At 40.2% G+C, this 15,162-nt stretch overlaps 1 protein-coding gene across 1 annotated transcript in view; it reads left to right on the forward strand.

Annotated features, from left to right (window-relative positions):
• Positions 1–308: 308 nt before the first annotated feature.
• ELOVL2 (ELOVL fatty acid elongase 2) overlaps positions 309–15,162 on the forward strand; it is a 63,807-nt gene continuing 48,953 nt past the window's right edge. The window contains exon 1 of the mRNA XM_042985724.1: positions 309–425. Within this exon, the coding sequence (XP_042841658.1) occupies positions 423–425 (3 nt within the window). The 5' untranslated portion in view covers positions 309–422. The remainder of the gene's footprint in view (positions 426–15,162) is intronic.

Raw genomic sequence — 15,162 nt, forward strand, 5'->3', positions numbered from 1 at the left:
CCATCCCACGAGGCGGGCGCCGGCTGGGCCTGCAAATCGCCGCCCGCCCGGCAGGGGGCGCTGCGGCGGCGAGGGCGGAGCCGGGCGCCCGGGAGGGGGCGCGCGAGGCCGCCCGGGTCTCCGTCTCGCTTGCCCCCGCCCCGCCCCCGCCGCCCTCCTCGCGCCGCGGCCCGCGAGGCCCCGGCGAGGGAAGGGGCGGGGAGCGGCGGGCGCCCGAAACGGCCCTGGAGCTCGGAGCGCCGCGCGGGAGCAGCGCGAGCCCGAGGGGGCGGGGAGGAGGGCGGGCGTGCGCGCGCCGGGCGTGGGTGTGGGCGTGGGTAAGTAGAGCGGGCGCGGCGGCAGCGCGGGGCAGAGGGACGCCGGCTACCCTGGACAGCGCATCGCCGCCCGCGGGAGTCGCCGCGCCGCAGCCGCCGCGGATCATGGTGAGTGGGCGCCGCGCGCCGCCGGCGCCCTTCTCCTTTCTCTCCTCGACCAACGCACTGGGCGGGAAGGGGCCGGGCGGGCGGCGGCGCGGGAGCTGCGGGTTCGACCGCTGGAACCCGTCGCGCCGGGCGGGCCTGGGGAGGGGGCGGTGAACGTTTGGGTTGGGGGCGCGCGGGCCGGGTCGAGGCCGCGGTCTCGGGATCTTTGTCCGGGGCCGCGGTCCCGCCCCGGCACCTCGAGGCGCCCGCTCGCGTCCAGCCCCCTGTTGCAAGCACGCGGCCGACCGGGCGCCGGGGATGCCCGACGAAACCGGCCCCCGCTCCCGCGGCGGCCATTCCCGCTCGTCCCCCGGACCCTGCTTTCCCCCGGCCTTCGACCCCTGGAGTGGGGGACGGCCTTTCCCTCGCGCGGTGCCGACCCTGCCTCGGGAAATTCTGGGGTTTTGTCTCTAACGGTTGAATCCGTCCCTCCTCTCCTCCCTGCACCGTGCCTGCAATCCCGGGGGTGTGTCTGCGTGCTTGCCCCGGCCTCCCTGGGGTTGCATCGCGGAGTCGGGGAGGTTTCCTTTTGTAAACGGGGATGGGGTGGGGTGGGGTGGCCGGGGGTCCTGGTGTGTCCTTTCCGACAACTACTCTCGTTCCCGGTTTCCCAGGCCAGTACTTGACTCTGAATTCTTAACGCTTTCTGCTGGCCATTAAGCTCTGTTCCTGGACAGAGAGGGGTGCGTGTGTCCGTGTGTGTCCCCGTGCCGCCGTATCCCGTGAACTGCCTGAGAGTTTTGGCAGAAGAACCTGTTTCTGGGACTACAAAAAGAGAAAGTGATGTGGTTTCCATATGGTTTCTTCTCCACTACCGGGCATGTTAAAATATGCTAATCTCCTTTCTTTTCCCCACTCCTGCTGACCCTGATCAGTCCTAGATTTTGCTCTCTCTATCCTCTCAGGCGCATACCATCTACTTTATTGTACGTGAAGCCTTCTCTGGCCACTCTTGTCTAAAATTTCGGTCTTTCCTACCCCAGCCATCACAGTTCATATTACCCTTTTTGCTTCATTTTTTTTTTCTTTTCGTCATGTATTATTTAACACACTCTTTTGTTTACCTTGTTTACTGAACGTGTTCCCCACTAGAACGTGTCAGCGCAGAGATTTTTGTCCTTTTGTTCACTGCTGTATTTCTAGTACCTAAACGGTGCCTGGCACATAGTGTGTGTTCGGTACATCGAAGAGGAAATTAACCCAATAAAACAGTATGCTAATGGTGATGTACAAAAGGGAAGCGGCAAGGCAGTTACAAGGATTATCCAGTTGACGCTTGTAATGATGAGAATCTCAAGGGAAGTTTGAGAGGAGGGGTACTCTTGGAAAGGAGGGACTCAGCGTGGTGACCCTCAATGATGAAAATATAGCTGGCCGTCTCAATACCTGGGTCTATCACTTCATGCTCTTAACACCTTTGCACTGGGAAGGACAAAGCATTTTTAGTGCTAGCAGGCTCTCTCCTTGGGGGCCTGAGCCTTTGTTACAAATTATTATGAATTGTAATGAGTAAGGACCCAAGTCCAAGGATATCGCCTTAATTGGATGGAAGAGTCATGGGAATTAATCTAAAAGAACCGAAATAAAGGGCTAGCTGTTACAAACACTACCCTATACTACTGTGATACTACCTTTATAGGAAAGTGTTTTTCAGAAACTTTGGGTTTTCAGAGGAGATCTTTTTATATATATGTCCACGTACAAGTCCTCACACTTCAAAAAAAAAAAAAATGATGCTGTGAGTGGGAAGGTTTCGGCCGGGGGGGGGGGGGGGCGGGGGAGTTAAATTCAAAAATAAACTAGTAGGTCCGTTCAGAAGGATACTGTTTTGGATCTAAGTCCAACATGAACAGCCTATCACGAGGTCTGCTAATTAATCTTATTCCAAAGCAAATATTTTTCCTTCAAATTCCTTTTGTTTTCCCATTTCTATAATGTAAATGGATAGCAATCCTTTGTTTTAAGCCTGGATACATGTGTTTTTACAATCTGAGCCAAACTGCGTAGTAAAATTTACATGGGCAAGTTCCTGAAAATGATGTGATTATTATAGCCATCACTGTTCAAGTTTAGCGGTTCTATAATTGCTGTCTTGGCCAGATAGGTAGTAAAAAGTAAAGATGTAAAGGAAGGAATAAGTCTGTCTTTGAAATTAAATCCAACCACCAAACATACATGAAAGACCCCTCATTCTTTTGATCCCAGTTTATATTTCTAGGAGATTTTATGCAATGATTCCAGTCAAAAAAATCAAGCCGTTTTTTTTTTTTTCTTTCTATTCCTCAAAGGATAGCATTTTCAAGGCATAGAAATTATCCTGTTGGGTAAGCTAAATTTTTGTTCCTTCAACAAACGGTTGAAATTTAATCCAGCTCCCTTAAAAAAACATTTTTTTTTTTAATTGTATAACTCATCCCTTCAAAACATTGTAATCACCGTTGGGGAGGGTCAGATACTCCACAGGGTGTTTAAAATATAAGTGGCTCCATATCCTATATTTAGTTATATTCAGAAAACAGGGCCCTTCTGTTGAGGGTCGTGCCCAGGATCATCTCCCTTGGACAATGTACCATCTAACTTGAAAGTTTTGGATTTTTAGGAGTAGATGTTGATAAGAGGCAAGAGTTTGCACCAGTAATCTCTTATTGCAGCTAAACAGGGTGAAAATATGCCAACATGAGTAGCTCGGCAAAATTCTGAAGTTAAAAATTTTTACACATTTGTATTTTTCCTTTATCCAATTGGGACATCACTGGTATGTCGCTGACTCCTGACAATGGACCATTCTAATAAATTGTTAGTTTCAACATGACCATTTAAAATCTAACAATTTAAGAGTTGCAAAGTATAAATTGTTTTGGAATTCGTGTGGCAATTTAGACCTTGAGATCTGGGGTCAGTCAAGGATTTGAACTCCCAACACCAAGATTTCACTGTGTGACCTTAGGCAGATTAGCTTCTTCAGAACGTAGTGTTTTTTTCTTTTGTTTTGTTTTTGTTTTTTTGTAAAAAAAAAAAAAAAAAAAAAAGAAGAATGGTATCATTTCATAAGGTTGTTGGGAGGAACAAATGAGATAACACATTAAATGTGGCTAGTGTAGTTCTTCGAGTGTTCAGAAAATATTATCTTTTATAATGACATGCGTTCTTTCTCCCCTATCTGACTGTTTCTGGTTGAAAGACCTCAGAATGGTGTCTGTGATTCACCTCAGCGTTCTTGTCCCTTTACGTGATTCTGAAACGTATCTAGTATTGCTCTATATCAGCACTGTCCAGTAGAAATATGCAAACTGCATATGCAATTTTAAATTTTCTCGTAGTCACACTAAAAAAGTAAAACTGTGAAATTAATTTTAGTAATATATTTTATTTATGGGGTGCCTGGATGTCTCAGTTGGTTAAGCGTCTTACTTCAGCTCAAGTCATAATCTCACGGTTCATGAGTTTGAGCCCTGCATCAGAGACTCTGCTGTCAGCACAGAGCCTGCTTTGGACCCTCTGTCTGTCTGTCTGTCTCTCTCTCTCTCTGCCCCTTCCCCACTGGTTCTCTCTCTCTCAGAATAAATGAGTAAACTTAAAAAATATATATTTTGTTAACCTAATTCATGCAAATATTATTTCAACATGTAATCATGTAAAAAAAATTTGGATACTTTACATTCTTTTTTTTTTTTCCCCCACATGGAATCTTCAAAATCTGGTTGTGTGTTTTATGCCGACAGCACGTTCAGTTCAGGCTAGCCACAATTTCAAGTGCTGGTTTGCCACATGTGGTTAGAAGCTACTGTGCAGACAAAACAGCCCCAAATGATACTCATCTTCCAAATTTCCCTCTTAACCTGCCGGACCCTCCCCGCTCCTGAGAATCGCACTGCCACCTTAAACCTCGTGTTACTAAAAGTCAGCTACTCGCCTTTCACCCTGTCCTCTCTGTTCCCTTCGGCTGTTAGTAATTCCACCAGCTCTCAAGTCTACTGTGTCTGAAATCTGATTCTCACTCTCCTTGTATGGTTTCGTGTAGAATCTCACATTTTTACTTGAAAATATCTTTATGTCTCCTCTCTTCTCCAACCCCCTATCCACTAGTCTTGCCTTTTTTTTTTTTTTTTTTTTAACAGGTTTCCTCCTTTGTGGTCCCTTAGTTTTTAACCTTTTTCCTTGAGGTCCATTATTTCAAGGCCAGAGGCTTCATTTTCAGTTAGTAGCTTAAAGGTAGGGGGGGCTCTAGGGACTCCCGGGTGGCTCAGTCAGTTAAGCGTCCGACTTTGGCTCAGGTCATGATCTCGCGGTCCGTGGGTTCGAGCCCCGTGTCGGGCTCTGTGCTGACAGCTTGGAGCCTGCTTGGGATTCTATGTCTCCGTCTCTCTCTGCCCCTCCCCCACTCATGCTCTCTCTCCCCATCTCTCAAAATGAATAAACATTAAAATAAAATAAAAGGTGGGGGGCTCTAGCCCTAATATATTTCCAAGGCTTCCCTCTTGCCTTCCTGTGCTGTGCTCCCATTCCTTGTGCCTCCTTCCTGCCTCTGGAGAGAGGTAAGTTCTCTACTGCCCAGGACCGCCCAGGCGCTGGGCTTCACATTCTTCCATTCTCTTATTCCTGGGTTTCACACCATTATCAAATATCCAAAGATACATAATTCCTTTACCTGAAAATCTGTTATTGAAATGACCCACCTACGGAAAGATGCACAGATAAAGGAAGGAGAAAAATCAACCATGGGAAGGGACAGTGAAATTATTCTTTGAGCTTTAGTTACCTTTCAAGAAATATCAGTGGACCCAATGAATGGTACTAATAACAACAACTGCAGCAGTGGTGACACCTTACATTTATTCGGGGCTTTGCAGGAAACAGAACACTTTCCTCTAGCCTGGTGAACAAAGGTACGAGACAGAAGAAGAGCACTGGACCGAGAGTCAAGAAACCTGGTTTCTTTCTAGTCCTGGCTTTGTTATTGACTAGTTCTGTTCCCTTAATCGCACCACTCTGAGACACTGTTTACTCACCTGCAAAATGGGGTATTCTTTTTTTCACGAGATCGTTTTGGCAGAATCAGTGGAGCCTCTACACTGGCTCTTCCCGCTGGCTGGCTGGCTGGATCTTTCTGCCAGAGAGCTGTGTGGCTGTCTTCTGAATACCTTCTTCTTCTTCTTTTTTTTTTATATAATTTTTTTTTCTTAACTGTTGAGAGAAAACAGATCTTAGGATCAAAATAGTCTTGGGAAACAGAGAAGTTTTCTCTCTCTCTCTTGCTCTGTTTTTTTGTTTTTTTTGTTTTTTTGAAGTATAGCTGATACACAAGGCTATATTAATTTCAGGTGTACGACGTAGTGATTCGACAAACCTGTACGTTATGCTGTGCTCACCATAAGCATAGCTACCGTCTGTCATCATGCAACAGTAGCACACTCTCATTGACCATATATATTCAGCATGCTGTACCTTTCATCCCTGTGACTTATTTATCCCATAATTGGAGGCCTATGTCTCCCACTCGCTTTTACCCATTTTGCCCATCTCCTATGCCCCATCCCTCTGGCTATCGCCAGTTCTCTGCATTTATGGGTCAGTTTCTGCTTTTCTTTGTTCATTTGCTTTGTGTTTTTTTTTTTCCACATACACATGAAATCATGTGGTATTTGTATTTCTCTGTCACACTTATTTCACTTAGCGTAACATTCTAGGTCCTACAATGTTGTCACAAATGACAAAATCTCGTGTTTTTTTTTTATGACTGAGTAATATTCTGTTGTGTATTTATACACATTATCTTCTTTATCTGCATATCTACTGCTGGACACTTGAGTTGCTCCCATATTTTGACTATTATAAATAACGTTGTAGTTAAAAAGAAAAGGCGCATATATCTTTTTGAATTAGTGTTTTCGTTTCCTTTGGGTATGTACCCGGTAGTGAAGTCAGTGGATCATATGGTAGTTCTATTTTTTATTGTTTGAGGAACCTCCATACTGTTTTCCACAGTGGCCACACCAGCTGGCATTCCCAACAGCAGTGCAAGAGGGTTCCTTTTCCTCCACTTGCTTTCCAACACTTGTTATTTCTTGTCTCTTTGATCCTAGCCATTCTGGCAGGCGTAAGATGATAGCTCATTGTGGTCTTGATTTGATTAGTGATGTTGAGCATATTTTCATGTGTCCTGGCCAGCTGTCTGTCTTCTTTGGAAAAATTTCTTTTCAGGTAGGTCCTCTGCCCATTTTCTAATTGGATTATTTGGGGGGGGGGGTTCTTGGTGTTGAATTTTATGTTATTTATGTATCATTTGCAAATGTCTTCTATTCAGCAGGTTGCCTTTTTGTTGTGTTGATAGTTTCCTTCACTGTGCAGAAGCTTTTTATTTATATAGTGTTTTTTTGCCTTTGTTTCCCTTGCCTGAGGAGACAGATCTAGAACAATATTATTAAGGCCGATGTCAAAGAAATTACTGCCTATATTTTCTTTTAGGAATTTTATGGTTTGGGGTCTCCCATTCAGGTCTTTAATCCATTTTGAGTTTCTTTTTGTGTATGGTGTGAGAAAGTGGTCCGGCCTCATTCTTTTGCATGGAGCTGTTCAGTTTTCCTAGCACCATTAATTGAAAAGATGGTCTTTCCCCACTGTATATTCTTGCCTCTTTTGTCATAGGCTAATTAACCAACATAAGCATGAATTCATTTCTGGGGTTTCTGCTCTGTTCCATTGGTCTGTGTCTGTTTTTGTTCCAGTACCATACTCTTTTGATTCCTGTAGCTTTGTAGTATATTTTGAAATTGGATTGTGATACCTCCAGCTTTGTTCTTTCTCAAGATTCCTTTGGCTATTGAAGGTCTTCTGTGGTTCCATAGCAGCTTTAGGATTATTTGTTCTGAGATGTGTGAAAATGCTGTTGTATTTCATTTTCAATGTTGGTTGCATTGAATCTGTAGATTACTTTGGGTAATATAGACATTCTCACAATATTATTCCTCCAGTCCATGAGAATGGTATATCTTTTCATTTGTTTGTGGTGTCTTCAATTTCTTTTATCAGTGTTTTATACTTTACAGAGCATAGGTCTTTCACTTCCTTGGTAAAGTTTATTCCTAAGTATTCTTTTTGGTGCAGTTACAAATGGAATTGTTTTCACAGTTTCTCTTTCTGCTTTGTTATTAGGATATAGAAACGCAACAGACTTCTGCATGTTAATTTTATGTCTTACAATCTTACAGAATTCACTTATTCTAATTGTGTTGTGGTGAAGTCTTCAGGGTTATCTATAGATAGTATCCTGTCATCTACAACTAGTTTTCCTTCGTCCTTACCAATTTGGATACCGTTTATTTTGGTTCGTTGTGTGATTGCTGTGGCTGTGACTTCCAGTATTATGTTGAAGAAAAGTGGTGAGAGTGGACATTCTTGTCTTAATCCTGATCTTAGAGGAAAAGCTTTCTGTTCTTCCACCAATGAGTATGATATTAGCTCTGGTTTGTCATATATGGCCTTTATGATGTTAAGGTATATTCCCTCTAAGCACACTTTGTCGAACATTTTTATCACAACTGGATGTTAAATTTTGTCAGATGCTTTTTTGCATCTATCAACGTGATCATATGATTATTATCCTTAGTTTTGTTAATGTGGTATATCCTGTTGACTGATTTGCAGACGTTGACCATCCTTGCTCCCTGTAATAAATCCCACTTGATCATGGTGATCCTTTTAATGTGATGTTGGAATTAGTTTGCTAATATTTTATTGGGGATTTTTGCATCTATGTTCATTAGGTATATTGGCCTATAGTTTTCTTTCTTTCTTTTTTTCTTTTTTCTTTTTTTTTTTTTTTTTTTTTTTTTTTTTTTTTTTTTTGGTAGTGTGTGGTTTTGGTATCACAGTAATGCTGACCTCATAGAATGTATTTGGAAGCTTCCTTCCTCTTCTGTTTTTGGAATAGTTTGAGAATTGATGATAACTCTTCTTTAAATGTATGGTAGAATTCACTTGTGAATTCCTCTGGTCCTAGACTTTTGTTTACTGGAAGTTTTTTGATTATTGATTGAATTTTGTTACTAGTAATTGGTCTGTTCAGATTTTCCATTTCTCCCTGACTCACTTTTGGAAGATTGTACATTTCTAAGAATTTACCCATATCTTCTAGGTTGTCCAGTTTGTTGGCGTATAATTTTTCATAGTAATCTTTCATAATCTTCTGCATTTCTGTGGTGTTGGCTGTTACATCTCTTTCATTTCTGATGTTATTTATTTGGGTCCTCTCTTTGTTTCTTGATGAGTTTGGCTAAAGGTTTATAAATTTTGTTTATCTTTTTAAAGACCCAATTTTTGGTTTCATTGATCTTTTCTTTCCCCCTCTTCTGCCACCCCTCTTGTTATATTGATCCCTTTATCATTATGTAATGCCAGTCTTTGTTTGTTACCATCTCTGTTTTAAAGTCTGTTTTGTCTAATATAAGTATTGCTAGTTTGGCTTTTTTTTCCTTCCTTTGCATGAAATATCTTTTCCTATCCCTTCACTTTCAATCTGTATGTGTCTTTAGATCTGAAGTGGGCAGCATATATGAATCATTTTTTTTTCAATCATCCCACATCTTTTTTTTTTTAATGTTTATTTTTGCTAGAGAGAGAGAGAGAGCAAGCGAGCGGGGAGAGGCAGAGAGAGAGGGAGACACAGAATCCAAAGGAGGTTCCAGACTCTGAGCTGTCAGCACAGAGCCTGACGCAGGGCTCGAACTCATGGACTGTGAGATCATGACCTGAGCCAAAATAGGACACATAACTGACTGAGCCACCCAGCCCCCCCCCCCCACCATCCTACATCTTTTGATTAGAGCATTTAGACCATTTACATTTAAAATAATTATTGATAGGGGCGCTTGGGTGGCTCAGTCGGTGAAGGGTCCGACTTCAGCTCGGGTCATGATCTCGAGGTCTGGGGGTTCGAGCGTTGCATTGGGCTCCGTGCTGACGGCTCAGAGCCTAGAGCCTGCTTCAGATTCTGTCTCCCTCTCTCTGCTCCTCTCCTGCTCGCACTCTGTCTCTCTCACTCTCTCTCAAAAATAAGTAAACATTAAAAAAAAAATAAAAATAAAGTAATTATTGATAGATATATACTTCCTCCCATTTGTTAATTGTTATCTGGGATTTTTTTTCTTTTATAGTTCTCTGTTCTTTTCTTTCTTTCTTTTTTTTTTTTTTTCCTGCTCTCTTTCCTTGTGCTTGAGGACTTTCTTTAGTGTTATGTTTGGTTCTCTTTCTCTCTTTTTTTAAACGCATTTATTATAGGTTTTTGGTTTGTGCTTTCCATGAGGTTCATAATAACATTTTAAATATATGGCAGTCTATATTAAGTTGATGGTCACTTAAATTCACACACATTATAAGGAAACTATTTTTACTCCTGCATCACGTTTTACGTATTTGTTGTCATATTTTACATCTTTCTATTTTACGAGTTCCCTTAACTAATTTTTAATATATAATTGACTTTGCTGCTTTTGTTCTGTTATATGCATAGTAGCTCTATAAGTGATTGTTTATTTTCTTTACTGTGTGTTTGCCTTTCCTTATGAAATTTTGTCTTTTCATAATTTTCTAATTTTGAAAAGTTCCTAATTTTCTCAATTATGACTGTTTCTTCTTCACTTAATGAAGTCCCTGTAACATTTCCTGTAAGGCCAGTTTAGCGGCGATGACTCCTTTAACTTTTGTTTGTTTGGGAAACTGTCTGTCGTTCCTTCTATTCTGGATGATAATCTTGGTGCTGGGTAGAGCATCAAGCATTTTCCTTTTAAGCACCTTAAATATATCATTCCACTCCCTTCTGGCCTGCAAAGCTTCTGCTGAAAAATCAGCTGACAGCCTCCTGAGATTTACCATGAACATATGTAATTAGTTTCTCCTTTCTTGCTGCTTTCAAAATTCTTTCTTTGTAATCTTTAACATTTTAGTTATTATGTACCATGGTGTGGGCCTCCTTTGTTCATCTTCTTTGAAACTTTTTGTGCTTCTTGAACCTAGAAGTCTGTTTCTTTCACTAGGTTAGTGACGTGTTCAGCTATTACTGCTTTAAATATGATTTCTGCCACTTTCTCTCTTTTCCTTCTGGGACACATATAATGAAAATGTTCCTTTCCTTGGTGTTGTCCAAGAAATCCTTTAACCTATCCTCCTTTTATTATTCTTTTTGATTTTTGCTGTTCAGCTTGGGTGCTTTCTTTCCGTTACCCTGTCTTCCAGATTGCTGATCTGTTCTTCTGCATCCTCTAATCTATTGTTGATTCCCTTTAGTGTATTTTTCATTTCAGTTATTGCTTAATAACCTTCTTAATTAGACCTACCCTAACCACTCTATTTAAAACTAAAACCTGCCCTGCCATATTCACACCTGCCTGATCCCCTTACACTGCTGTATTTTTTCATAGTACTTACAATCTAATGACTACTCATTTATGTAGCACTTTGTACATCTTACTAGTTTACTTATTATGTGAAATGATTTTTGTCCCTTCATGTCCCGCTTTGTTTACAAGCTTCATGAAGGCAGATTTTTGTTTGCCTTGCTCAGTAAAGCATCTCAAGCATCTAGGCTAATGCCTGACCTATAGTAAATGCTAAACAGTTGTTTGCTGATAAAGTGAAGGCCGGTTGTGCTGGTTCCCAGTGCAGTGCTCTTTTCTCATCAGTCTGCTTTGCAAACATACCCACAGTACAGTTCTTTTAAAGACTAGTATCTCTTAATGCATTCACAATGTTTTATCACATTTTAGCTTAGGCATGTTTCAGTAATGTAGCTGTTTTATCCATGCACATATGTTTGTGTAACCTTTCAGTGAATAATGCATCTGTATTCCTACAACTATATTTATACTTCACAATCATTGTATTTGTGGAAGGGGTCAGGTTATGTCCTTTTTAAGTAATGAAATGTATAATTTTATTATAAATACTTATTGAAATTAAAGTGTGTATCCATTTCTATAGTTACATTTGCTTGTTATAATATAATTTGTCGATGAGGCTAGATTATGTTGTTATCTTTACATAATGAAATCTAGAACAGTGTTAAATTCTTACTGAAATTTAAAAAAAATGAATATCCTAATAGTAGTATAAACAAACCTATGATTTGTGAATTTACTGAGTAATTATTTTGGTTTTTACATATATGTTGTCTTTTCTGGCTTTAGTCACTTAAATATGCTATAAACATGGTAATATTGTTTTACATTTATTAATCAGTTAATGTGTGTACAACTGCATTAAAAAACATGTATCTTTTTTGAAGTCTTATAAACAACTTTTGAGAGAGGCAAGTCCTGTATCAGTAGACCTACTTTATAGGTGAGGAAATTGAGTTTCAAAAAAAGATAAGTGATTTATTCAAAGTCACATACTAGAGGTAGCAAAACCAGGTATAAACCTTCTGATTCCAAAAATATAACCTATTGTATTCCATATAGATTTATCCATGAGCCAGTGTAAATGTACTTTTCTCATATAAATCTGATGAAAGCAATAGTACTTTTTACCATTATCGTAGGTGACAATAGGAAAATCAGAATGACTTCCCCATGTAGTTTCTTCCCCATTAATTATAAGAATAGATGGATGGATAGATAGATAGGTAAATATATGTTTGTATTTATGTACATAATATTTGTATTTACATATTACATAGATCCTAGGTATGTACTTACATATATACACACATATATACACAAATATGTAAAACCTAAAGATCCATTTCAAATATGTGGAAAGTGGAGCCAGCAAGGGAAAGTGTTTTTGTAAATGGAAGTGATTATGGACAACGTATGTACATATACATACTCTACAAGTGTAATCTTTTAGTATAATAAATAGGACACTCATAGTAGACAATTAAGTAATAAATATTCAACTAAATAAAGTGGTTGCTGTTTTTAAATAGAATGACTTCAGTATTAAGACATTGATCAGAGAGACGAGTGGTAGCTTTGCACATAAGTTTTGTTTCATAATGACAGTTTATCATTTGAGTTGACTTGCAATACTTAAAGACTTAAGTTATTGATTTTTCCATATTGCTGAGCGGAATTTGGTTAATAGAATCTTTGAGTTTAACAGCTTTTAAGGCCACTTGGGGACCCTGAGTCTTTTAGTAGGGTCCAAGGTTTATTGACTGTTAAGTTACACTGAAGTTAGATAGAGTTAGTTAGAGTCAGATTAAAAATTAACTCAAACCTTTAAAGAAGATAACAGAAGTTGTCCATAATGCAAAAATAAAATTAGGTCATTTTCATTTTTCCGGAAAAAGTTCTGATCAGCTTATTTTCTTTGCCTATGAGAGGTCTGTGCAGTATTCCCCAAGACATGGCAGGACAAAGAAGGAGCCTATACTTTGACCTTTTCTGCTCTCATTCCAGGGGCTTTCCTTAAATTGTTACAGGGAAGATTCATTCTCTTGGAGCCAGCAGCTTCCTTGATTTGGGGAATTGCGTATTTTGTGACCGTTTTAATGTCAGGAGTGCAGTTATGCTTAAGGAGGGTGTGCTGGGCTGTCAGAAAATACTCGGTTCCACTTCTAGGACATCCCAGTCAAGATTGTCCTTAGAGGCCAATTCACATCCCTTTCTCCATGGGCTAGGGAATTGTTACCTCTTTGAATGTTTCAGGATAAGCATTCCCCCCTTCCCCTTGGTGTTTTCTGTACTCAGACTCCTAAAAAGAAATGGCATGAGCTGCAACTTTTTTTGAGATTTAACTGCCTGAAGTCTGTTTCAAGCTCACCAGTGCAAAGCAGCCATACTAGTTAAAAAAAGAATAAAAATAGTCTCAGCCTACATCAGGGCTAACTTCTTTATTGAGCCAAGAATGTGATCAGGACCAGGAGGTGGTTGGTAATTGAGGAGCCAAAATCATCGGGATTGATAAGGCTGAAGCCAAGGTTTTGTCTGTGACACCAGAGAACTCAGATGAGTCAATTCAGTGAGAGGAGAAAAAATTAAACCAGTTGTCTGGGAAGTGACATGGGTAGATGGGGGCCAGAACTTGGGAATTTAGACAGGTGTTTAAATGCACATTCCCATACTGGATGAAGCCATACCCACTGAATTAGAATCTCTGAGCGAGGGGCTTTGGAATCTGCATGCCAGGAATCAAGTCCACGTAAATCTGGAATCTGGTATTCTAGGGGATCAGAGGAATGAACTAACAAACATATTTAGCATATGTTTCATGAAGGGATTGGGATCGACACTGGATCTTGACTAGGTTAGATTTTGATATATAAGAAAAAGGGTGAATGTAGAATCGAGCAGAACATTCCATTTAGGGGAGATGACTAGGTAAGGATCCACAGAGCAATAACAGATATATTTGAGAAATACTCTACTCTGAGCAATTTACAGACAGGGCCTTATATCCTCGCAGAGCCTAGCTTACATTAGATGCTCAATAAATGTCTTTTGAATCGTGAAGGCTGTGGACCAACAGAATTATGAGATGGGTCAAGTCAGATTTTTGAGGAGTCTTGAATCTAAGAAGTTCCTTCTAGATTTTGTAAATGAAGTTTTTGGAGTGGAGAGTCAAATGATGAAAGTGTCATTTAGGAAGATTAACCTGATTTCCATAATACCTGGGCTGGGAGAGCCTGGATAAGGAGGTCATAAAGGGGTCGAACTAATATGTCAGTATTCCCTTGTTTTCACGTTGTCAACATTTGAAAAACTTCAAATTTTTGTGAATTGAACACTCGTGGGTTCAATTCTCTACTCCAATTACGTCATCTATAAAATGTGTCTAATGACACATGGTGGAGATTGGGTCACATGAGATAACCTACATACAAAGTTCCTCATAATATGCAAGCTAAGCTAGCTGATAGTGAATACTCAAAACTGGGGCTGTTACCCACAGAAACTTAATCAGATTCATCTTTACAATCCTAACTTTTTTTTTCTCTGCGCCTGGAATAGAGATTTTGTTGTTGTTATTGTTAAACTAGATTACATTTACGTACATTTTTAAAATCTTCATATTCCTGTGACAGTGGATTTTAGTTTAACATTCAGGAATTTTTCTGGAGAGAATGAAAGAGTAATAAAAATTTCATTCTCTGATATTTAGTTCCTTTTCCGGCTGCATGGGGTCTGTTAATTAGCGGAAAATGAAAAACCAAGCTCCTTGCTAGTTTCAAAACCGTTTTTCCTGCTGAAGAGTTCTTACCTATAGATGCACTCATGTTACGGAACGGAATGTAGTTTGAAAATTGTTGCATGGATTTGAATCATAACTTGAGAAAATCCTGGGAGCTGCACATAATCAGATTAAACCTTAGCTGTTTGCCCAGCTGCCTACATCAAATTGCCTATGCCTTGAGCTTCTTAATGGTGCTAAATCTAATGCCTTAATCCTTAAAAATTTACCCTATAAGAAAACATATCTTCTGCTCTCTGCCTTTCCCACTGGATTGTCATTATTTCAGTTACTAAAACCTTATGTAGAGTGGATAATAATCTAAATCCATACAAATTGGATTTGTAGACTGTATTGGAAATAACGAGGAAAGAGAATGGATGTTTGTTTCCCTACTTTTTTCTTCCCACGTTTCCCCTGTCAGTTTAGAAGTAGTGAAAATCGATTATAAACTTAAGTGTATGGGTAAAAACGAAATAAGTGGACAATATAGGGCTTTTTGCCCGATCTAGGAGGAGACAGTGTCAGA

This window comes from Panthera tigris, chromosome B2 (assembly GCF_018350195.1).
Source record: "Panthera tigris isolate Pti1 chromosome B2, P.tigris_Pti1_mat1.1, whole genome shotgun sequence".
Classification (NCBI taxonomy): Eukaryota; Metazoa; Chordata; class Mammalia; order Carnivora; family Felidae; genus Panthera; species Panthera tigris.